At 37.4% G+C, this 26192-nt stretch overlaps 1 protein-coding gene across 8 annotated transcripts; it reads left to right on the top strand.

Annotated features, from left to right (window-relative positions):
• Nucleotides 1–57: 57 nt before the first annotated feature.
• On the top strand, nucleotides 58–26032 carry LOC103706877 (putative serine acetyltransferase 2). 8 transcript variants are annotated; one of them, XM_008791139.5, is made up of 11 exons: nucleotides 58–439; nucleotides 1129–1326; nucleotides 1451–1510; nucleotides 3229–3324; nucleotides 3420–3444; nucleotides 8146–8240; nucleotides 11065–11231; nucleotides 20740–20813; nucleotides 20919–21061; nucleotides 21404–21477; nucleotides 24606–24835. In XM_008791139.5, exons 1-9 carry the CDS (start codon nucleotides 203–205, stop codon nucleotides 20993–20995), a joined length of 1029 nt encoding a protein of 342 aa, XP_008789361.2. In that variant the 5' UTR covers nucleotides 58–202; the 3' UTR covers nucleotides 20996–21061; nucleotides 21404–21477; nucleotides 24606–24835. The 8 variants fall into 8 exon arrangements, with proteins under 8 accessions (XP_008789361.2, XP_089785530.1, XP_088573558.2 ...); XM_089929404.1 differs by having other exon boundaries at nucleotides 21387–21477; XM_088717432.2 differs by having other exon boundaries at nucleotides 21404–21433; nucleotides 24606–24772.
• Nucleotides 26033–26192: the final 160 nt, after the last annotated feature.

Raw genomic sequence — 26192 nt, 5'->3', positions numbered from 1 at the left:
CGGAAATCCACGGGCTTTTGTGAAAACTTCTCCTCCTCAGGGTTTTTCTTTCCCCCGTCGGTTGCTCGGGAGGAAAGAAGCCCTGCCGTGGAACTCTATCTTCTCTTGTTCGAAAACATAGAAGCTAGATTCGGGAGAAGAAACCCTAGGCCCTCGATCGTCGGGGGAGACGGACATCTCTTTCTCGCTCTCGTCGTTTTCGATGTCGTGCGGATGCGTTGTTCTCCAAGAAGTGGAAGACGGCGAGGAGGCCAAGTCCAAGACCAGGGTTTCTTCTTCTTCTTCTTCTTCTTCCTTGGGCCCTCGGAGATGCCGGTCGGAGAGCATGTTCCCCATGTACGCCATGGGGAATTGGAGGCCCAATGCGATATCCCGGACGATCCTCGATTCTGCCGGCGATTCCATTTGGGATTCCGTGAGAGCGGAATCGAAGTCCGAGGTTGTAGTTTTTCCTCCTCTCTTGCTTTTCTTTTGGTTAATTGAGTCGCGGCAGTGGAAAAACTTCCAATTTTTGTGTATGTATAGCTAGGAGATGATATGGTCAGTCAAACAAAGCCGAGGGTCCAGATTAAAATGGAATTATCGATTTTTAATAGTGTTTGGATTTATAGTAGCTTAAAGGTTTTTGATTTGACATGGTCATAGAGGTTAATTTATCCATCGATGGGTAAAATTATGAAGTATAAATGGAAACCGGGACCCTATTCCATCTGAAGTCCACTTCACCAAAATTGTTAGAGTCTCGTGATTTTGGAACATATATCGTTAACACCTTTTATTTGGTTAAAGAGATATCATAAAGCTGCTACCTTTCTGTTTTCCTTCTAAATGGAGGTGGTAAGCTCCTTGTAAAATGTGAACAAGTGAAAGATTACGAGAATTTCATGACCTGATTATGATAAGTGAGGCAATATTACAGCTTCCTTGTTCTGGTCATCATACGTTAATCATATTGCCTATCAAGTTATTTTCATGCTTACAACAATTACATATTGTTGTAATGAATTTATCCAATATATATGTTTGAGTTATTTGACCTATGTAGCTGGGATATGTCCTGCTGATGTGGTTAAAGTGTCTTTTTTTTCATGCTCGAAGTTCCTAATCAGTGTATATGCATATTTTCAGGCTGAGAGGGAGCCAATTTTAAGTAGTTTTTTGTATGCCAGTGTTTTATCTCATGATTGTTTGGAGCGGGCATTGGGGTTTGTACTTGCCAACAGGCTCCAGAACCCGACACTACTGGATACTCAACTAATAGACATTTTTGATGATGTTATGATGAAGGATAGAGGTATTCAACGTGCCATTCGCCTAGATGCTCAGGTGATTCCTTTGCCTTTTAATGGAGGCATCTGAATTTCACCTTTATCTATATCTTCAGTAGTTGAAGGTATTTGATGTTAAGAGAAGATCATTGACCATAAGTAGAAATACTTTTTCTATACAGGCATTCAAAGATAGGGATCCTGCATGTGCGTCACATAGCTGGGCACTATTATATTATAAGGTATATTATTCTTTACAATATTTGTTTTGTGCATGTGTTGCATGCTTGCAGGTGGATGGGGAGCTTTGTGCAGGGAAGACATTCGTACTGCTGCTATCTTGTTTTAGAATTAGTTTATATTGTACCATATATTTTCCTTTAATTAAAACTTCATGCTTGTTTATTTACTCTCAGGGTTATCGTTCTTTGCAATCATATAATAAAGCACATGGATTTGTAGAGACAAATGCTATGAATGTTTTTTCCCTAGGGGTGGAGAGGATACAGCCAAACAGTACTACTCACCATTGGTCTTATGTATTTTAAATGTTGATTTCTGGCTTAAGCACTATTTGCTTTATTATTTTATGTCATATGAGGTACTTCACATTTGTTATTATGGAAGACTTTTTGACTTTCTTTGGGGGTTACCTTTCTTTGAAATGGTACAATGGCATGGTGTATTATAGAATTGATTTTTTTCCTCTTTTTCTCTTCCTTTTTTTGATAAATATAGCGGGAATGCTACTTTTTAAGTTCATACCAAGAACCTCATCCTAGAACATGAACTGAGGAGAGGGGTTGCATCCACAGGGGCGGCTCAATACATTCTGGGGCCTAAGGCGAATCCAATGAACGAGGCCTTTTTTTTTAATATTTTTTTAATAAATATAAAATACTTAAAAAAATATATAAAAATAGATAGCTATCAAGTACACTATTTTAACAAAAATACATGAATCTAACAAAGATAGACAAGAAGCCTTTTTAATTTAATATAATTCTTGAATGGAAGCACATAAAAGTAATTATACTAAATGAAGGGCCATGAAACTGATTAAATAACTGAGATAATGCTTGGCAATACTGTTTACCATGTCAAGCAAGAGCCAAATAGAAAAAGGTCATCCCATGGCACTTCATGGTCAAGGTAAAGAAAAGAATTTTTCCATAAAGGAACCTCTCTATAAGAGAAAGTAGGGTCATTATGGGAAATTCACCCCATCCCACCATCTCCCCTTCAAGTAAGTACCCAAGCGGCAACAGCCATTAAACCCCCTCCCTCCTTTTCTCTCTCTACCACCCAAGAGGGGAGAAGAAACCGAGAGGAGAAAACTAAAAGAATCTCCACCCTCGAAGAAGTCCATCTCCAATCCCCCTATCTTTCTTCCGGATGGCCCAGCTGGATCAGGAGTAATGTGAGGGAAGGAAAACCAAGACCAAAACCAAAAAAGAGAAGGGATGAAAGATAAGAGTGGCTTCAGGCGTCTATCAAGCCAACCAAAACCCTCCTCTCTCTCTCTCGCTCTCCCCACCCAAAACAAAACTACTGTCCCCAACATCCCAAATTGCCCCTCTGCAGGCTAGGAAACTCTCCACCTCCTTTCCATCAAGGGAGAAGACTCGTAGCCAGCCCCAGATCGGGGCCTTTGCTTCCTTTTGGTCAGCCTCCCGGGGGCCTTCCATTGGCCCGGGGCCTTAGGCGACCGCCTCAGTCGCCTAGGGCTCGGGCCGGCCCTGTGCATCCAATGGACCCAAGTCCCATTGGAATATAGTTAAATGCCTTGAGTGCTTGCTTTTCCCCAAGTCTGGGTACAACAGCAATACAGAATTTCTCATTAATAGGCTTATGGAAATTTATACATTGATTTTGGCATTTGTATTTTTTCTTACATTTCCATTGTTTCATAAAGTATTTTGTATTTATTACTGTTAAGTACTTGTTTATTTTCTTTCAGGGTTACCATTCTCTTCAGTCATATCGTATAGCACATGCATTGTGGAACCAAGGACGTACAGTCTTAGCCTTAGCATTGCAAAGTCGAATTAGTGAGGTGATTTCTGCACAATGTTTACTTTCTTAAGTGGCAGACAGTATATGATTGTTTATCCTTTCTTATGTGGTTTCCTTTGTTTTGGTTCATTGTAGGTCTTTGCTGTAGATATACATCCAGGTAATTTGACTTCTTTTGACATAATGTTATGCTTTTGTAGAAAATGTCAAACTTAAAAAGTTCTTTTTACATTGAGAAGTTGCTATTATTTCATATTGATAGTTGCATGGTTGGTACAAAAGACCACCTGTGGCACGTAATGACTGGCAGATATGTTATGTAGCTGTCACAGTCTTGTAATTCAGTTTAGGTTGGTTGATATGAAAGTTAGCATTTTCTTTTTGACTTTCTGGACTTGTTTCCACCTGAAAAAATAAAGAAATGACTAAATAAATAAATATAAACAAACAAACAAGCAATCAAACAAATAAATAAATAAAGGAAGAGCTTAAAAAGATTTTGTAGCAAAATTTTGGTTTATTAGTTGATTATGGACATGTAGTTAAAATTTTTCATGGATTTTTGAAATATGGGTTTTTGAATATTTGAGAATTTTGGATTTAGATGCTTTTGTACCGGTACTTATGTATTTATTTAATGGATGATAAATTTGGACCCTTTTATTTGAGATGAATTTATATACAAGATTACTATTATTGGCTTCATGTTATTGTGGGCGATACCCCATGGTAGCATGGCCGTGTCATATCTCAAAGAAGGCTCATTTGAATTTATTGAACCAAGCTTGAACTTTGTTCATAGGCCTGAAATTAATTTCAAGCTGAGCTGGCAATTGATCCAGCTAGATCAACATGGCTTGATAAGGCTAAAAAAGTAATGCAATATAATACATGTTATACATGGTACTTGACATTAGTTCTATACTACCATGTAAAAGCTTTGCCTGATGACAAATTATTTATGTTTATGGAGTGAATATATATTTTCATATTTATTAATTTATTTTATATTTATGTTTTATGATTAAATGTTAATTGTCTTTTACATTTAATTATTTGACTTAGTTAAATCTCAACCGAAAGCCAGAACCAAGATTCAATTCAAGCTTGAACCAAGTTTGAAACTTTGAGTCATGTTTGATATAGCTAAATTCAAGCTCGAATTTATTTCACCTTGATCTGAGGTTATCAAGCTTGTATTTGGCTCGATTTGGAATTAAGCTCAAATTGAGCTGAATCAAGTAATAAGCAAATCAAGCATAATCAGACCCCACTCGTCTTGATTACATGCCTATGTGCTAGTTTAGTGTTTCATCAATAAGCAATTAGGGAAGCCGAGAAGCTAGGATATTTTGTTTAGAAGAAAGGTTCTCTTGTTTTGTAATCTGTAGCAGGACTAACTGATAGAAAAGAGCGATTGCAGGAAAAATGGTCAGACGAGTTTATTGGATACATAGATTAGTTTTAAGCTAGGATGATAGTGGACTTTTTTATGGGTGTATGACTGGTTTAAGAGGGTGGTGTAGTAGTCATATGCAGAATGTACCAACAGATGCAGTCATGCAGCTGAAGGATTAGGAATGGGCTAGTATGCATCACAAGGTTTCAATCCCAGATCGCTAATTGATATAAACTGACAGAAAGAAGGTTCAGTGGGTTCTAGTTTACTCTCTCCATGGACTGGTCTGCAGGGAGTCAAATCTTGAGTAGATTTAGTGTCAATTTTGAGGATGAGGGGTTTGAAAGTTTCGATCTCATGATTAGATCTGTGATAGATCGATGAGTGGCTCAGTAAATAGAAAAACAAGAACCTGGAATGAAGAAAAAAATGGAGAATTAACGATGAATAGAGAAGGAAAAAGAGAATAAAATGGGGAAGGAGAACTGTTGAACTGAGGGTATTTTTCAGCCAACAGTCTGCGATGTTCAACAGAGCCTCCCCTTCTCTCTAGAGTGTCAGGTCACATGTTTTACAAGCAAGTTTTCCCTTCATGGACTTACATAAGGAAAGAAATCAGAAAAAAGTAGGTGTGTAACAATTTTCCTCTAAGGTATTATGTAAGATTCCAATAAGATGTTGTCATGCTAGGATATGCTTTCTGCTGTAGCAGCTAATACTAGATCTTTCTTTTAGTTTTGTGGGCCCATTTCTTTGAAGAAAGCACAGATGACATTTTTGGCATCCCATAGCAGCTAGTTGCAGTTCTGTAAAAAAACACCCTAGTTTGCTTTGTGGCAAGAATCTAGAAATTTATTAACGAACAATTGAGAAATTACATGGTTTTACTATCATATGATGGTTGTATTGTTCAACACTTGGCCACATATGTCTATTGTGTCAAACTTCTGATGATTTACGTGTGATGGCGAGTGTGTGGCCCGTCAAAGACTTTTTTTGGGGTACTCTAGACCAAGAGAAGCCGTACTGGTTGGCGACCGGACCGGTTCAACGTGTTCGGTACCGTCTTGGTACGGGGCCCGTACCAGGATAGCCCAGTTGGAGCCGGAGAAAGAAAGAGAAACAATGAGCGAGCGGGGAAAGGACGGAGAAGGAGAGGCCGCGGACTCCCGCGGAGGGCCGCTAGGGCGCGGCGGAGGCCGCGGGGGCCTGATGGCGGCCGTGGAGGCCCAATGGAGGTGATGCAGCTGCGGAAAAAAATTGAAAATTTTTAATTAAAGTTGGCAGAACATTTGCCAACTTCACTTAAAAATTTTGAAATTAAAAAATTTGAAAATTTTTAAGTGAAATCGGCAAATAATTTGTCGACTTTACTTAAAAATCTCCAAATTCTTTACCGCGGCCGCATCCCCTGTTTCTTTCGAAATTGGGGATTCGGCCGCGGCCTCCGCCGGCCCTCCGTAGGCGTCCGCGGCGGCTGCTGCTCCCTTTGTCTCCCGCTTGCTTGCTGTTTCTCTTTTTCTTCTCCGACTCCGGCGTGAAACGACTACGATGGAACCGTACTGCTAAGCCATCGGACCGGTCCGGTACGGGCTGAACCTGCCGGTATGGGCTGGTTCAGCATACCTTGCTCTAGACTAAGTTGGACAAACCCATATGAGGAAACAAAGACATGGCTGTTTAAATACATTTGGCTTGTTGCATGGATTCAAGAACCCTGTAGGTATAGGGTACTGCAGTATGTACTGTATTGGCCAGTAACTGATAGGTCTTGTACCTCAATTTTTTGAATCCATGGACTGTTACGAACTTCATCATACATATTCATGAGATTCACAGGAGGTGATGTGCTTTTTGAGGAGAAATGCCTATTTTCTCCTGGCAGTTTTACATCCCTTTCGATACATTTGGAGTATGGCATTATAATGTCATATTAGCAAAATACTGAAGGAAAGCTAAACTCAGTCAAATGCTACACTCAGAAAAATCTGAGTCTTATGTGTTACCTATATTTATATATAAACTGCCTTTTGTTATGTACCATAAAATATATCAGTATGGTATTGGTTATTAATCTACATATGCGTGGTGTTTATCATGCTGTGCGGTCAGACTTGAAACATATATGATAACTAGTATTGCCTCCCCGCCCAGCTCTATCAGCAGGCCCCTTCTTTTGCAATACTTAATAAGGTCTCTCATGGCCAAATTCTTATTAAAACTTTCTCTACCATAGAATTCGGCCTTCGGGGTCAACCCAGAGTATTTTCCTGTTGGTTACCCAACCACAAGCTTCCAAGCACCTTTCCCGAGACTTTGCCTTTTGCTTCACCCATATATACTTCAATTTCATACAACCCTTTTTTGGGAACCATATATAGTTGGGCATCAAGTATACCCAAACGAAACCCATCTGACCTATATTACTTCACATCGTTAAAGATATCGGAAGTGTAACTTCTTCAAAAATTTATCTTTACTTTAAAGATTTTCCCCAAGCTAATTTATTAAAATTTTGTGCCCCTTATATATGGTTGTCGTCATGGTCTGCCATACCGGTCTGTATCGTCCGGTACAGGCCGGTACGTACCGGTCCGGCCTGAGACCGGTACCGGATCAGCGTGGAATTCGGTACCGATAGTTTATTGTTGAAGAACCGGTACGGGACCGGTACGTACCGGTCCAGGCCTGCCACCGGTACGCCGACCGGTACCGGTACGGCGGACCTTGGTTGTCGCTATCGTTTACTTAATTTGTGCTTGCTGACTCTGTTTGACTAGCTTGAATCCACAACATATTAACACAAGGATCAGGAACCACCTCAAATGGATTATGCTCCATTCTAATCTTAATTAATGCTACTCACACTGTCTAATTGATATGCTAATTTCCTTCCTATCTGTACGTGTCACCTGTGTAACTCAAAATATTTTAGATTTTTATGTCTGTGAAGCTCACTAACTCCTGTGCGCCTTTTCACTGATTCATATGATGTTTATAGTCTTACAGCATGTTTAAGTCTCAGTAGTATCCCAGAGTGTGAGAGCCTACAGAAGAAGTTTTATCCACTTTTCATAACTCTAGATATTGTTTCTATATCTTCCACTACTTTAGTTTAAAAATAAAAACAAAAATGCAGCAGTCACAGACTTTTGCCCCTCATGCATATGTTACAATGGCTGAGTTAAATAAATTGTAAACTGTTCCAGTGAACTGAAATTAGGTTGCTAAGCACCAAGTGTAGTGAATGATTCCTTTTTACATCACAATTATATCACTTAAATCAACAAACATGTGTATTTTCATAGTATTTTCAGCATTGCACTCTTGATTTGCACAGGCCGCCTTATCTTATGATTCTTATCAACTTTTGTCATTTCCTCTGTGGAAAAAAATTGTCATTTCCATTGTTATTTCTCTTATTCAAACTCATGTCTGATTCCTTGATACAATATTATTCAGCTGCAAGAATTGGAGAGGGAATATTATTGGATCATGGAACGGGTTTGGTTATTGGTGAGACCGCTGTTGTAGGAAATTGGGTTTCTCTAATGCAGGCAAGTATATCTTCCTGTTTGTGCATCTTACATATCGATGGATGTACTGACAGTAATCATTTTGCTGTGTTTGCTGGTAATGCCCCTACAGTGATTTATGTGCTTGTCATCGTATCATGTGGGCTACAATTCCAGGAGGACTTCACTAAATTTTGTGGTATCAAGAATCAGCATTTTAGACTGAATAAGGTAGAAATTTCTTGATGATGAAAATGCTAAACTCTGGCAAGCATAATTTTTCTGTAGGGAACCTAGACATATGGCCCTACCATCTTTCAGTAGGATTCTGAAAAATATTTGGCTCTTTATAGGGCTCTGTTGGCGAGGGGTGGCAGAAATTGCATGATCCAAAAGCTTAACAAGACACTGCCCTATTTGTGCTAGATATGATTTATTTTGGATCAGGTTTAAGTCAAGTTTCTTGACCTGGATTTTGATAAGTTGAATATAGAAATAGATTTCGGCGTTTCGCCATGATTGAGTCATGAGATCATTGTTTTATTTGGGTTGGGCGGGGTTGGGTTGGATTGGGTGGGTTATGATCGTAGGGTAAGATTTTGAGAATGGCTGGTATCTTTTAATTTTAGCTGCTTAATTCACCTTGGAACTAAATCAGCAATAGATGCAAGGTTTTAATACTGGTAGTAAGCCCATACTATTTTTCCATCGAATGTTATGGTACCGGCAGTGTGTACACTAACTGACAGCATCAAAAAATGAAAAATTATTGATATGTGCCAATATGGTTGGTATGGTACCATCAATACACTGGTTACATTGGTATGGTTGGTACATAATACACAAGGTTTCAATGTCCCGATACACATATCAGTACCATTTTCATGTTGGAATGGTGCAGTACTGATCATACCATCTTGTTCTAGTTGCTTTGAATCCGTAGACGTATGGGTATGTAGGTAGCTTGGGTCAGATTTGTTTCTAGCCTAGTCATGTGTAGTAGAGTGGGTAATGGGATAATTGGGTTAGGTCAGGTCATAAATATTGTCCTATGGGCAGGTATGGGTCAAATAGTCCTTACTAGATATCTAGTTGAGTTAGGTAAGGTTGCATACATGGTTCACCATATTGGACCATGCTGCCTTGTGTCAGTTATCATTACCATACTGATAGTGAACCAATTCTCAATACGAGAGGGCATACCAAGTATCAATACCATGAACCGATCCATACCGGTAGTGTACAAGCATAGCACTAGTATGGGTACTGAAACTAGTACTCTGAATCATGGTTGCATATGTTATTAACTTGACCTAACCAAGCCCAACTACTCGTATCTACCCAATGTTGACAATACGGTTTATAGCTGCACCTAGGTGTTTGTTTGGTATAAGTAAAAAACAAACATCATTTTGTAGTAATGCAGAGTCAGAACTGAAAGTCTATCTGAAGTGTCTCAACTGTTAACTTGTATGTATTGGACGTGTATCCAGCTAGGAGTGACATATTCAAGTTCAGTTTTGGTCAAGTCTAATAATTTGTAATCAGTACTTCTGTTTGTTATTCTCTCTTAAAAATGTTCTTGGTTCTAGTTTAATGACGAATCCTGGAGTAACTCAAGACTTCGCCATGCACTATTCGCATGGCTCTAATCTGGGTTAACGGGTTAACAGATGACCCAGATATTTATGGTAATAGCTACACTTGATTTGCTAGTGTGACTGCATGAAGTCCTAATTGGAATAAGTACCTGACTGCTAGTGAGGAAACTTGAGGCCAGCTGTTTGTGGCCTGTTATCCTATTATAGGCAAATGATGATGAACCTTTGGAAGGGGTAAATATTCTTTACAAGAACAATTCAAGCATTCTTCTTACAGAAATAAAAAAATTTAGCATGCCTTCCTTTTTCTTTATGCTACGACATCATTCATCTCTTTTCCTTTTTATCGGAATAAGTGGCAGTATATTTATGCAGGTTGGTGAGCACAGTGATACAGATATAGAACTCCTATAAATCAATTGAATCTACTTGTTAAACTACTAGCTTTCTCTTCATATATTTAATGCTTTCCTTTTGGAAGGGTCAATGTTGATTGAATATAAGGTGTACCATGTACAATATTATGCAAAAAAGTAATACTTTCACATGAAGCAGCATGAAATCCTGGAGACAGGATTTGGCTTTACTTTGTCTGGTTGGATTGCTAAAATTGGATATGCAAGCCATCGCTGTGGGCAAGTTCTTATTTTAAATTGAAGCAAGAACCTATAAGTAACAATAATGCAATACAAATATTTCAGGAAAGTACAATGAGTTTGATATATCTTTTTACCTTTTTTGTGGGAAAGACAATCCATTGCTGTGGGCAAGCGTCTTATTTTAAATGTGAAGTAAGAATCTATCAGTGACAACAATGCAATAAAAAGATTGCAGGAAAGTACAATGAATATGATAATATCGTTTTACCATCTTTTGGGAAAGACCAGGTGTATCCCTTTGTGTTCTATTTAATGAATAAAGGAAACAGAATCTCAAAGTAAAGAAGAGTCCATAGAGTACAGGTTCTGCCTGCATTTATTCTGATAGCCATTGTAGTTCTGGTCTTCTTCTGTATTTCCCTTTTTATGAGGAGTTAATGAATTGCTACCATATATCCATGTATTCATGCTTGTTCGAATTAGTGTAATTAATGTGAATATCTAGATTGTTAACTATCTTTTGGTATTTACATTTTAGATATATTTTACCTTTAGCAATATGTTAAACTTTTCATTCATTTAGGGGACTTCTAAAATTCATGGAATGCATCTACTTTGGTAATTTAGAGAAGGTTCATTTCCTTACATGTGAAAATTTGGTCACAGGGTGTTACCTTAGGAGGGACTGGTAAGCAAACTGGAGATCGACACCCTAAAATAGGTCAAGGTGCTCTAATTGGAGCTGGTGCGACAATCCTTGGTAATATTGTAGTAGGTGTTGGTGCTATGATTGCAGCTGGTTCCCTTGTATTAAAGGATGTGCCTCCCCACAGGTTGGAAATAATTTATCCTTCTTTGCTTGATGAAGGAACATGCTCAAAATGTTTGTCTTATTTTCAATATTTTGATTTTCTATATTAGGATGTAGATTTCCGCTTTTTTTCTTTTTAGTTAATTTTATTTGCTTTTAATTAACTTTTGTTGGTGGGAAATACGGAAGATGTTATAGTTCTATGTGTGTACTTGTTGTCATTCTTTTATAGCAATTTAGTATTCTTACGTGTTGGGGTAAATAAAAGAGGCAAGGAACTATGGGGATATGGAGTGTTGGTTCTGTTTAAGCTTAGGCTTCAGTGACTAGTGTTATAATCTGTCTACTCAGGGATAGTTATGTCAAACCCTTCTGCACAAAGTGCAACCTTTTACCTACCTATATATTTATTTACTTATTTATTTATTTATTCATTTACTTTTGAAGCATTCTGTTTGATTTTGTTAACTTAGATATTGAAGATAACAACTAAAGTTTGCATGACTGTTATTTTCTGTATGTAACAAGCCAGAGATTGTAAATCCTGGTATATTTAGAAGTATAAACATGCCAGTAAATTGGAAAAATATCGTCCTTTCCAACTTTGTTGTTGTTTCCAACTACATATGAAGGTCGAAGTGTCAATCAAACATAAATTCACATTATTATCTTATGGAATGACAAGGATAAAAGGTAGGGAACATTTTGGTGATTAATCAATAGGGTTGGCGGTTTGGAAACCTAAAGTAGGATTTGGAGTAAGCTGAAAGCAGAGGGAGAGGGAGAGAGATAAGAATGATTGTATCATATAGTTTTCCTGTATAGGAGAAGATAAAATTATTGCTTTATTACTCAGCATTTGTAATATAACTGAGAACAGAGGACTATCCTTTTGGAGGTATTCACAAATTCTTGTAGTTTTAGAAGTTTAGAATGTAAAAAGAACCCCCTATACTAAGAGGCAAAAGGGAATCCTACTATAACTCAAAAGAATTGCTAATCAGCCATTTCCTCCACTCTCTAACACAGAAGTGAAGACCACTTATAATATTTGGATCTTTGTTGGAAACCCATGTGAAAAAACACAATAACTATTACATACAATTATCATTTTCAAATTGCAAAACAAGCTTTTACATCCTTGTTTAAAGAAAAGAAAAAAATGTTGGGAATAATGGTTTATAATTGGCATTAAAAAGGGATTTTAAAGTTGAATAAACACAATTGACAAAGCCTAAGGTTTAAGATCAAGGTTTGCCATACCAACCCATCCACCTCATACCAACAATACCATTCTAGTAAGGTAAGCTGTATGATAATGAGGTTTAGTTCAGTATATGAGCCGAATTGGTCCGTACCAGTCTGGATTGAGCGGAACCATCTCGTACCATTCGGTACTAACCCATACCATTTCGGTTCCAAGCAATACCATAGCAGGGAGTAAGAAAAAGTGTTAAAAGCAAGGTACGCCATCTCGATAGTGGGTCCCATACTCAGTGCCACCCCATCACTGTGTCCATATGCCCAGTATGGAGGCCGGTTTAGCGTATTGATACTTGGCACACCCTCTGTATCGTACCATATTGTTAGGTACTAGTACATAGCATGGTCTGCCGTACCAGTCCGGCCTGGGACCGGTACCGGATCAACGTGGAATCCGGTACCGGTAGTTTATTGTTGAAGAACCGGTTCGGGACCGGTACGCCACCGGTACGGGACCGGTTTCGTACCGGTCCGGGCCGCCACCGGTACGCCGACCGGTACCGGTACCGGTACGGCGGATCTTGGTACATAGTATGGGGGGCATACCAACACTCTGTATGTTGAACAAGTTCCGTACTGTGCCATACCGACATAGTGACAGTGTAGCACCAGTACGGGGCACGGTACCGAGATGATATATCTTAGTATAGCGTACCATGGTTAGAAGCTTGTCGTGGTACGGGATATGTATTATACTTTACCCGATTGAACGATATTGAACCAGTTACATATATCGATATGCTTCTCTTTATTAGTTTTGCAAACCTTGTTTGAGACTAAGGTATGCAAATCAAGAAGAGAATGGAATACTAGAAAATAAAGTTGCAAAAGCCTGGCCTCAATAAAGGGTTGTAACTTGCTACCTTTTGAGCTCTATTGCCTCCTCTTATTCAAGTGGCACAATTGATGAGACTCCCAAGGTAAAACCACACGTAGGGTCATTGACGACACGATGAGCATGATCACAATGAAGCATATGATAACCCAAGCACTCCTTTGCCTAATAAACAAAATTTGAGTGGAAAATGAAAGTATAAATGAGAGCAATATGGTCAAAAATATGTCAAATATTATCCGATTATATCTATGTCGTTTGGTTTGGATCGTATTCAGATAGAAATTCTTGTATTTAATCAGATTTGGATTTGGATCTGGATTCATCCTTATAAATTTTGCCAGTTATCTAGATCCAGATTTTAATGATTTTTTTGTCTAGATATCCATAAAAACTTATATCTAAATATAACTAAATTCGAAATCAAACCCGTGACCTTTTACTTAGATAACAGTTACTCAACCACTAGGACAACATTTATTGTTGTTCTGTAATGATGGTTTATACTTATTTATAACTTATTCATGTCATTTAATAGAGTCAAGTGAAGTTTGTTGTAATATTTCATATATAATAATTACTTCTTACATAAAAAACAATCCTTTGATAAAAACAAAAAAAATGAATGTACTTCATTTTATTATTTATGATATTTTCAAAATTTTGTTATTTAGAATATATAAAAATATCAATAACTTCTGCATATTTCTATTTTATGTAGTTTGCTTGCAAAATATCTAAAAAAAGGATAATTCATGATTATTTTTTATTTATGTTGCAATTAAAGGGTAATGGTGGTATTTAATGTAGAAAATTAATAAATATTTTATATTATATATTTTATTTTTGAATAATTTTAGTTTTGATATATCTTTTTAAATAAATCTAAAAGGACTAATGATCTTGATTCCATGGTATGCTGAACCAGTTCGTACCGTACCGGACCGGTTCGGTGGCCTACCGGTACAGTTCTACCGTGAAAACCGGTATGCGCCAGAGCCGGAGAAGAAAGGAAGAAATAGCGAGCGGGGGCGGAAGGGAGAAGCAGCCGTCGCGGACGCCTGCGGAAGGCAGCGGAGGTCGCGGCCGCGGCCTCGGCCTTCGCCCCCTGCCCCCCCAACCTCTCCTTTTCCCTCCCTCCCTCGCTTGCTCGCTGTTTTTCTTCTCCTTCTTCGGCTCCGGCTCTAGCTCCAGCTGGGCTCTCCCAGTACGGGCCTGATACTGAGACGGTGCCGAACGAGTTGAAACGGTCCGGTCGCCGACCAGTATGGCTTCCGGTACTGGTTTAGCGTACCCTGCTTGATCCTTGACCAGGTTAGTCCCGGTGGGGGTATAATATCTATGCCCTAGGCACTTACCCAGTTACCCATGCATTGCATGCAATCTAGATATTGGATTTTCTTTTTATGCTCTATGGTTATCATTTATATTAGTTTTCATTATTGAATTCTTCTCTAAATATTATTTATATCCGAATAATTTTTTGACTTATATCCATATTGGGTGAAAAAATATGCATATAACTAATATCCGATTTATACTTGTATCCATTTAGAATAAATATGAATATGCTTGATATTCGATTCATATCCATATTCAGTTAGACTAAATGTAGATACTAATTTTGGAATCCATTTAATATTAGCATCCGCTTAAAAAATGTGTATGGATATGGATATCTTGGTATTTGATTTGTATCCGATCCATTTTTAGCCCTAGAGAGCAAAACATTCTGCACAAATCGAGATGAAAAATATTTGCGAGAAATAAATGGTTGTTGATTGGTTAGCCTTGTTATGCTAGAGATTTCTACTTTCTCTTGACGAGGCCCAAGCCCTTAGACCATCTTATCATAGACAACAACTAGGTACATGTTGGCCCCATCTTATTAGGCCAACTGACCGTTGTTTGGCTTAAGATTCCCAATGGCCTAAATTTTAGTAGCCTAAAGTGGGTGCGAGTTCGAGGATGCAGATAGGTTAAAAAAGTTAAGATGTGGAAGTGCCTAGGAAGCATCCATATAAAAATAAAATATAAATATATAATATAAAATATATAATGTATATATAATATTATTTTTTGAGGGAAAAATTAATTCTAGCTATGGAATTTGAACTCGTGTGCACTTATATAGAGCCGATCTTAAGTCTTCCCTTTCATCACATGAACAAACCATCAACTTTAGCAATAAATAGCTAAGGCGACTAAACTATCATAAAAGAAGTACCTATTAACAAAAACTTGAAAGGAAAACCTCTATCCCCCCGTCACTACATGTTTCTCTGTCCTCCATGACCATCTGGTTTGCTCCTTCGATCTCTCTCTTCCCCATCCCCCGTCACTGCCTCTTATTTCTCTTTTCCACATGCTCTTCCCATCCCTAGCACCCCACCCAAATAAATGCCTCCTTCCCCCTCTTCTTTTTCTCTCTCTCTCTCTCTCTTTCTCTCTCTCCCTCACCATCTATCTCCTGCTTTTCCTCTTGGTGCAACAAATGGCAAATAGGCAAGGGAACAGAAGGTACAAAGCTGGCGGCGGACCCCTTGTCGTCCTTTCCCTATAACTGCTTCTCTCTCTTCAAAACCACATTTTGGGATTTCCTAAAATGTATTTCTTAGCCAAAAAAATTTAACACAGCTAGCCTTAATGGATAGTTCTATCCTCTCATCTTTCAATGGCAATAAAATGGTTAGCCTGGAGATAAGATGCCTACTATCCAATAGCTAATTGGACCTATTCCCAAGAAATGAATGGACATAGAATGATAGACTAGGGCCTTCTGTAGAAGTACAAAATATCTGGATCAAGGCTCGCCATCTCGGTACCGGAGCTCATACCGATGCTGCACTAGCACAGTGTTGGTACGATATAGTACAAATTTTTTTTGGCGTACTGAGAGTTGGTACGCCACCCATACCGGATACTGGTACAAAACCGGTACAGTACGGTATATTCCGTACCATCTAGTTTGAGCCGGTATGGTATACCATAATCTGGATCATAAGAGAATCTAAAGCTTCAATCAAGAGGATGTAATTAATAAATGACGGTCCCGCTCTCTTTTCCTCACTAGTATGGGACCAAAGGAGTGAAGATAAAAAGAAACTTGCCATAGCTTCAAGGACCAGCACATGGACAAACACAAAATACTGACATCTTACATAATCATGAAAAATCAATAAAGATCATTATCAACTCTGAAAATTCTAATAAAAGTCCAACTAGGGAAGGTTTTAGACCATCTAGACTAGGAAGAAAGACTATTCGGGATGGGTGGAATAAGTTGGGAACATAAAGAGCAAGATACAAGCCAATGGTTCAACTCCCACTGCAACAGAAAGATATCACTGGTGTCGTACCACTGATAGGAGACCAAGACTTGGGGCACTGGTTCTCTTGAACTAGGACTTCTTGGTCCATCCTAGTGCATTCGAAGTGTCGAGATGGACTGCCATGGCTTGAGACACAATTTTTTATCTTTTATTTTTTCTTGATACCCTAGAAGCAAACTAGAATGGGGCTTGATACCGAGAATTACACTCTTGACATGAGCTCACATTGCAATACTGCTAGACATGTATCAAAATAATGCACATTGATTATTAGAATTCGATGCCTCATAATATGTTGATTATGTATCATGTCACTTGTCATAGATATGTTACAATATGGATAACCACTTTAAACCTTGCTGGAAGTTGCTTGAGCGATTGGGCCTTACTAAGTGGGGTTGCTAGTGGACTGCCTAATCTTTAGTAAGCACCTAGGCTGATCATGCACTTTTTCTTTGAGTTCCCTAACTAATTGGAGGTATAAATCAATGCTAATTTTCTTGTTACTCCATATAGAGGAGAGAAATGACTCAGACAAGAACACGTGTACAGACTTTTGGGGCTTCTATGGACCCTAATTTATTGATGCAATTGAGGCCATATAGATGTAGCAGAAGTGAAAAGTATAGCTTTCTCAAGCTTTTATAGGAAACTTTCAATCCATTTTAAATGGAGTAAGGATATGCATGTTGGAAGATGTTGATAATGACCATGTTGTTACATATTTGATAATGGCATTATTGAAGGATAACCTTCAAGAAGCAGAAAAAATTGATGATAGGCTGGTAACAGTAACATCTAGAGAGAAGCAATATGGTGGTGAGTGTGTGCCATAAGTAGGATGAAGGATTGACCAAGGTAATTTGAAACCAGGTGGATGAACCAACATGAGGATTTTAGTTGGCAAATGGATAGCTATAAGACTCGAATGGGCATTGTGCAAGTTTTTATAAATGCAAAAGTTCCCCAAAAATAGGGTTTGCTAACATGAGTAAGATGGAAGTCTCTTCAGTGAAATCATTATGACAGCTCATGCATGATTGGGATATGAAAATGATCTTTTGGCTTGTGTAAGGTGGGAGACATGTGCAATCTTATTTAGTGCATGTTGTGGATATTCTGAAGTTATGCAATGGGGTTTATAAGTGGTTCCTGGACCAGTTCTTGATTGATTTTATGTTGATGTGGGTGGAATTTGGATGAGTTAGTAGATCATACAAAAGGTATCCCTATTTTGGTTTGTATGCAGGTATGAGGAACAACTGGTTCTTTGTAATTAGATAGGTTTTGTGATAATGAATTTGCACTGGGAGAGTTCCAGCTCACCTATCCCTAGTTTGATACTTTTCAAAATTAATCTGGGTGCTAGAAGTTTTGCATATTAGATCAGGGTATTTGTTGTTAATGGTATGGTTTCACCTGCATCATCCATCAGTTGGAAGGAAAAAAAGCTCAAATGAAACAGAAGCTAAAACCTTAGAGAAGATGAGTTGATTGTGGAAGCTACTGAAGAAATTAACTTCCTGAGAATACTATTTTGAACTTATAAAATTAAGGATGTCTAACCTCAGATTGTTTTTTAATGCTCTTCTATATTAGTAATTAGCTAGTGGACTCATTCGCTAGGCTGATGCAGAAAAGTGGAAAATGCAGTAGAGAAAATAGAAAGAAGAAAAGGGGAAATCTTCTCTTGCTAAGAGGATGGGATGAAACAGAAAATGGAAAGTTGGTCTTGTTCAAGAGGAAAATTACTCTATGCTACTCAAAACTTGGTAACGATGATTATGCCTTCGTTCTTGTATATATAATTATGTTGATAGACATCATTATGGGATCAAAAGGTTGGGACTCACCCCAGGTCAAGGGATCACCAACCTATATTTGGAATTTACTCATTTGAGAGGGTAGAGTCACTGTGCTCTCATATTCTGGTGAGAATTTAAAGTCCTTATCAAGGTCTGCAATCTCGTTATTGGACCACGTACCAATATCCAATTCGTGCGCTCTATACTCTGTGTTGGTACAGTGCATACCTTGGTGCCGTCATATGATATGGGGCGCATACCAAGTCTTGATACCCTACCTACTAGTATGGTAGCCCTATGTCAGGTGGTAAGGTTCGAGATTGTAAACCTTAATCTTATCCCCAGCCATACTGAATATACATACATACATACATACATACATACGTACGTACGTACATACGCACATACATGTGTGTGTGTGTGTATATATATATATAATACAAATTTAAAATGAAAGGACAGTGTCTGAAATTAATAAATTCTCTTATCCTAATTAACTGCCTTGAAACTTGAGAAATTTCTAAAACTCCACCAACTTCTATTCTAGTTCCCTCCTTAATGGCATTGAAGCTAATGAAATCATAATTCTAGCTTCTTTTAGCAAGAATTTATTCATGTTCTAACTACTAATTGAATTGGAATGCCATAATATTGTCATAATCATCATGTCCATCAACTTGTACTCATCAATTTCTAAGCACTATCATTTCCCCTTTTGCTGGAAAGAAAATAATATATAGTGAAGAATTATTTGACTGATTATACTTTTAGGTGTCACTTGATCTGGAAGAAACTTGATTGCATCAAGGATATCTGTGCAAGGAGATGTCCATAATCATTGCTTCGTAAATAATACAATGTTTCAGCACAAGTTCAATACAATAAAACCAATAGTACTTGAATGAGACTTCTTATTTGTATCCACAATTTGGCTTAGAATCAGTTTCTTCACCTGTTGCTTCATCAGAAACTAAACTAGATAATTGTGGAATATATGTTCATGTGAATGTGCCCTATAGCTTGAATGAAGATGCGGTTGTAAAGCCCTGACTGGTTACTATTTATATTGAGACAAAGAAAGTAGAGCAATAAGAGATAGAAGTGAGATATACTCCTGTTGATAAAAGGGATGGGACAAATTCTTGTAAAGTTGGACACTCACTTGAAACAAATAAATGTCTACTCTTGTAAAGTTGCAAAGCTTATCAAACATGCTGACAGTGGTCTAGCCAGCCTTCATTCCTTGCCATATGTGGCTTTTATTGAAACAAATTTGAAGTCAATATGAGGCCAAGCATCATCTGAAATCAATCATTGCTCTCTTGGGACCTTGTCACCTTGAAACTTCGGTCAAAAGTTCTTGGAATTCTTCATCTTGTATCTTGGTTCGCTTTCTCTTAGTGACTTTAAACTTCACGAAAATTTTAATAATTTCTTCTTTTTCTCAGCATGTTAGTTTGAATTTCTAAGTTATTAGATTAGAAGACAACATTGTCTCCCTATTATATTGTCGTAGACATCATCTGCATCAGTTAGGATTTATCAATATACAGTTATATACCTGAATTATCCAGTTGGGCCATGGACAATGGAAGGCTTATTTTCAGGCACCCTGATTTGACTACCCCTCTCACACCTTCCCCTATATATTCATCTATTATAAGAAGATAAGATACTCATTGTGGCCATTTAGTTATCATTTACTATTTCAACATCGTAACCTTAATAAACCATTTTATTGATTGAATGATCTGGTTAATGATATGGTGGATCTTGATCTAAGTGGTAAGCAGTTCTCAGATATATGGCAATCTTGTTGATTGTTTGCATGATCCTTCCCTCCTTTCATGACGATTCTTCTTCCAATTTGTTAAGAATTTAAAAGATGGCATTTATCAAAAACAGCTTCTCAATCTACAGCTCATGTAAAATTTAAACTATTAGTGTATTGTTTTCTTGTTATGGAGTTATTTATGTTTATGTGCATGAATGCACTTCTTTGGCAACATTTAAGCATGTGCACCTTGGAAAATTCAAAAGAAGAAACTTTCAGAAATGTTATTGTTAGGTAGATATGCTTGCTGCTTTCTTGTCAGTTTGGATAAAATTTCAGTTGTATACTGACATGGCTGTGAATTGGGAACATGCATTGCTTACATAGTTGCTATTATATCTTATCTTTTCTTGTGATGAGAAAATATTATATTGTCTTTTTTCTTTAACCCTCTTAAATAGCAGCATGAGATATCTGTTGTTACTGAAATTTTTGATGTGCTTTTAATTTTTGATTTAAAGCATGGCAGTAGGAAATCCAGCAAGAATAGCTGGTTATTTAGAACATGAAGATCCATCTCTAACAATGAAGCATGGTAAGTTGTTTTCGAGAGAAGTTTTCGTTAGCTATTGTAGTTGCAGATCCTAATGTTGTGCTCTTATTAGCTTTGATTCCTTATATTATGCTATTTCAATGGCAGATGCCAGGAAGGATTATTTTGAACATGTAGCTGTTAGTTCTACGGAGAGGAGAGCTAATGGTGATAATGACATTTAACTATTATTTCATGAAACACATGGTGGTTCCCATCTTGATCTATCATAAGCCATGTCTACATCAAAAGTAAGTCATCAGAAGTTTCCTAAGAAAAAAAGAGAACTATGTGGCATCAAATTATATCAGCCAGAATTTTAATTAATTCTTACAAAGTTACATAAATTTGCTTCTTTTTAGTTCCAATGAGTGAAAAAAAATTTCATACTTTGCTATACAATCCATAAATAGGATTGAGGGAACAGCTCTGTTAGGCATACAGTGTTTGTGCTGATATTGTTAATTCTGAAAATGATCTGTGAATTGGGAACATCTGCAAAACTACCAATGGCGTTTCCTTTTTTAAATTTGACTTTGTACAATAATCCTAATAGCATATCTAATGTTTTAAAAGGTGGCTGCTGTATGCAGGTGGTCAAGGGACGTCATAGTGCACATATGGTATGTGACCCGCATATGCAAGTTCATGTGCGGTTGTTATTAAGGTAACCATGGTATATTAGTATAATAATATTTTTTGGATGGATAACACCAATATAAATAACAATAACTAGCAATTTCGTTTATTGGTTAGCACTTAATGTCTAGCAGCGATAATTAGGCTTACTTGAAACTCACATCAAACCTAACCATCAGCCAAAATCCACTTCCCCTGCTTGAGCCCACAAAAGAGTGGGCTGCATATGTGACTCCAAAGGTAAGTAGGTTCACATATTAGCTGCACAATACTAGGCATGTCATATACGTTGTTGCGCAGTGCTAAGTGGACTGACTATATATGGTAATTGCATGCAGGCAAGTCATATATTAAGGTAGGCATGTACATATATAGATGTGTATGTATATGTGTGTGTATATACATATGTAAGTATTTATATATAGTGCACATATTGATCTTTCTCCTTGAGGAAGAAGATCTACCCAACAATGAAGTAATAAAATAGTAGGAAGAAGCAACAATAAAGAGCTCTCCGAAAATAATAGAGAAGGGAGCTAGAAATTTCATTCAATTGAAGATGTCTGTTACAATAGCTAGGCATCCCTAGTTATAGTTGTAGGATCCCTTAAACCTATCCACAAATATATCCACATTCGTTTCTTACTGGCAGGGTAAAAGGGTTCTACAAATAAGAGAAAAAAATAATATTCTCCATAATAGGCTAGGATTTTATTTGGTGCAATGTGGAAAGTGGTTGTAGGAATAACCGTATAATAAGTTTTTTTAATTGGATAATATTTTTGAGTGATCTTGATATTGGGTCCTTCCAAATCTACCTGGATTTTATTGGTACGGGTCTTATTTAATTAGATATGTAGTAGGCTTACATAACTGATTTAGGCTAGACCAAATGTTGAACACTTTTGCTCCTTTGGTCAGCCTTTGACATGCATTGGTTCAAATACATGCCAACCAAGTCCATGACATGTGCATCAATATATATATGTAGACATACATATGATATGTATATACATGTGTGTATATATGCATGTGTATACATATGTATGGACGGAGGACATCCCAGCCGTCCCATCCTATTCCTATGAGAAAACAGGAGGAAAAAGTGAAATGAAAGAAGAAGAAGAAAAAGGAAAGAAAGGAAGGGAGAAGAAAAAGAAAGGAAGGAAAGAAGGAAGACAGGAAGGAGAAAGAAGAAGAAAAAGGAAAAAAGAAATAAAGGAAGGGATAAGAAAAGGAAAGAAAAGGGAATAAAAGAAAGGAAGAAAAGAAAGAAGAAAAAAGAAAAAAAGAAAGAAAGGGACTGCTGTCTGGATGGAATGGACAGCGGGCTGTCATGTTTCATAGAGAAACAGGGGCACCCCTATCCTACGGAATTTAAAACCTTGTGTATATATATGTACATATAGGTATGCATGCATATACATGTGTATATGTGTATATATGTGCGTGTGTGTCTATATATATAACTTCCTTATCAAAAAAACCCTGCCATTTTAGAATATATTATGATATTTACATACAACCCAAATTTCAAATGATGTAGAAGCCTGCCGATTTTGATCTGATTGTACATAAATATCATAGATTATGAACGATCTTCTCTTGTCAACTCATATCCTTCCACTTCAATATCCAAAGACCAATTAAAAGAAATTTTTAATGTGCAATATACAAAACCTCTTACTTTTCTATCCTTTTTCCATGCCCCTAAACTTTAGTTGTATCTTTACCTGCCTTTTCTCCAGATCTGCATGGTACATGTTGAACTTGTGTGCTATTTGATATGATGGCCTGGCTATTGAATTTTTTCCATTTTAAAAAACAAATACACTAAATCTTGGATTTAATCTTCAATCTTGATGTGCTAGTATTTCACATTTTACCATAGTCCATCTTATAAACATCTCATTTTATTTGCAGCTTGCTTTGTTGTTTAGGCAGATATTTCTAATTTATTGTGTTGATATTGGCTTGGCCAGTTGTATTAAGAGAGTCATTGAAGAGCTGGTTGTGTATGTTGTGAATCTGTTGAGGAATACCATTATTGAGTATTTGAAGATGTGCAACGAAAATGAATATACAGCCAAATTCAGTTCCATTTAGGTTTGTCAAAGTGGGAATAATGGTTTCCCATTGACCTTAACCCATTACGTCAAACCTGTCAGGCTGTCACAATCAGTTTCAATCTTTGTTTTAACAGTTTTAGTGTTAGGTCACCCGTCACCCTAAGATTTCATGTTCGCTTATGTTCGCTTTATGGCCATGCAGTCATGTTGATAAGCAGATGTTCTCTTTGCATCACTTCAATGAATAAGATGCATGAGCATTTTAAAAGTATGAATTTTTCTGAAGACATTTTGTCTGAAAATATGAAAAGTAGAAGTCAGAATAATTGCATATTTAAAAAGGCTTATCTAAGAGTCAAATGAGTCTCACCAGAAGCATCTTGAGGCTTAGTGGTAAGGCTTTATAGTGCAAAGGATAGCGCTTAAGATGTTCATGTTAGGTGACACCTTGCACCTTTAAATAATTATACGGGAGGCACACAAGTTGGGTCTGAAAATTTAGCGATCAAAGCAAACTGGACTTTGCTTGGTCGGAAACCATCTTTGCCTCTCCACTTGGGACAGTTCCTGGGTACAAATCCGGGCAGCAGCCTTCTCGTGCAATTTCTATGAAAAAATAGGAAAAAAACTATGACCGAACAAGAGGGACAAAATTATATGTCATGCGCCATGCCTTATACATTTAGTAAATAGGGTGTAGAATTCTTTGGCCATGCAGACTTGCTTATATTGGTTGCATACCTGGTGTCCATCTGTTGGCTGTTGTTAATAAATTGTTTATGAATATAATAAAAATAAATGTAGAACTCCACTTGAAATTCGTGGGCAAAGCTTATGTACAAAACAATAAGAATAAACAGTTATTTAGATATAGAATTATCAACCAATTTGTAAAAATTCTGAAGTGTCTTTGGTGTATTTGATTCAGAATCCAATTTTACAATTATGTTCATATTATTTTTTGTGATCAAAGAAATGCTTAGTAGCACCCTTATTATAATACGCTGTGTATTAGAAAAAATAAATATTTTGTTAAATTCTGTTCCTAATCTTAATTAATTCTAAACCTGATCTGCTTCATTTGCAGGCACTCTATACGGTGAAAAGGAAAGTTGAATGGGAAGTGTAGAGTTTATACATGATGCAGTCCTCAGTTGTAGCTTAGGTTCCCAATTCACATTTTCTTGTATGTACTCTTCCATGGCTGTAGTTAAAGCAGTATACTTATACACAGTAGCAACTATCTTTCGAAGATGCGAAGAACATCTCATACAAAATTGAGGAAAAAAAAATCTGAAGAAAATGATTCTATTATCACCTTCAAATTTTTATCTACTAAATGTAGAGGGATCCCTTGCTTGAAACACATTACAGACACAGTATTTTCTAGAAATATAATAATAGACCACCATGACCACCAGTATTTCCAGAAATATCAATAAGCCACAGGATCGGTAGAATGGAAGCTAAACATGACCAAGCCCCCCCTTGCCCTCTTCAACACAGCATATTTCATCAGCACACTCTCCCATTGGAGCCCAACCTTCTCTATGCTTGCATTGCTGATGCTTCTTTCATGTTTACCATAGCATCCATCTGAGCGTCATCTTGCTTGCGACACTTGTAAACATCTGTAGATGACTTAAGAAGTGCCCTTTTTTGCAATTTTTTTAACCTCTCCAATCTCAACCACTCCTTCAAGACATTATTCCCTACCTTCTCCGCAGCTGCAAGCATATCCATTAACCATAGAGGGTCGATGCATGTTGTTTCCAAGCACCAGACTATGCATGCTGTTTTCCAGGCATCAGACTAATGAAGACCTAGTATATTAGATGGCCATCGACACAAATGCACCGGTACCATGGATGTGGTATAATGTACCATGGATGTGGTATAATGCATTGGCCGACAGGTAGTCAAAGAATTGACATTGGAGAGTATGAATGGACAGAGTGATCAGAGGGATGGGGCTTGTCTTCTTCAATGGGGAATACTTGTTCCTTTTCCGCATGTAGAAAAGCTTTTGTGGCATTGGTATGTCTATTATTCCTTGATCTCTCTGTGAATGGCACTAGAGTTGCATAATAAATTTCCTGTTTGGCCTGCAACGGAAGATCATCCAAGGAATGATTATCCTGACAAGGAGTCATCTAGGGATGATGCAGATGAGGATCGGGACCCGTTTGATTATTTAGAAGGTTTAGATTCTCAATATGAAGAAGAAATTGCTGATGCGGAAGAAGAATCTGAAGATGAACAGAAATACAAATATCATGGAGACCATCATCATAACCACCCTACAAATAAGTTCTGATAAAATTCACAATGCCAAGTTTTTGTCATAACGTACCATTGTATCGCTCAAAACCAATTGCAAACTCTGTTTTGACGTAACATTATTTGAAGAGTCTGACATTATAATTTGTTGTTAAATGTTGCTCAGTGTTGTTGTAAAAGAGCATGTAAACATTTGAGTCATGCAAATGATGAGATGGAAGTATTCACTGTAAATCAGTTGCAATTGGTTTTGAGTTCGACTGTTTTCTCATGCACATGAAAATTGTAGTACAGGAACCACCCCGGACCACACAGAAAATCGCCCCCAATATCATCTCACCAAGAATCTTAATCTTTCGCAATAAAAGAATTCCCATCATTGCCCATCTTTTGG

The sequence above is a fragment of the Phoenix dactylifera genome, chromosome 3, assembly GCF_051530095.1.
Source record: "Phoenix dactylifera cultivar Ajwa chromosome 3, Ajwa_hap1_PhDact_Kaust_v1.1, whole genome shotgun sequence".
Taxonomy (NCBI): domain Eukaryota; kingdom Viridiplantae; phylum Streptophyta; class Magnoliopsida; order Arecales; family Arecaceae; genus Phoenix; species Phoenix dactylifera.
The sequence above is the reverse complement of the archived record's forward strand: the minus strand, read 5'-3'. Positions and strand labels throughout refer to the sequence as shown.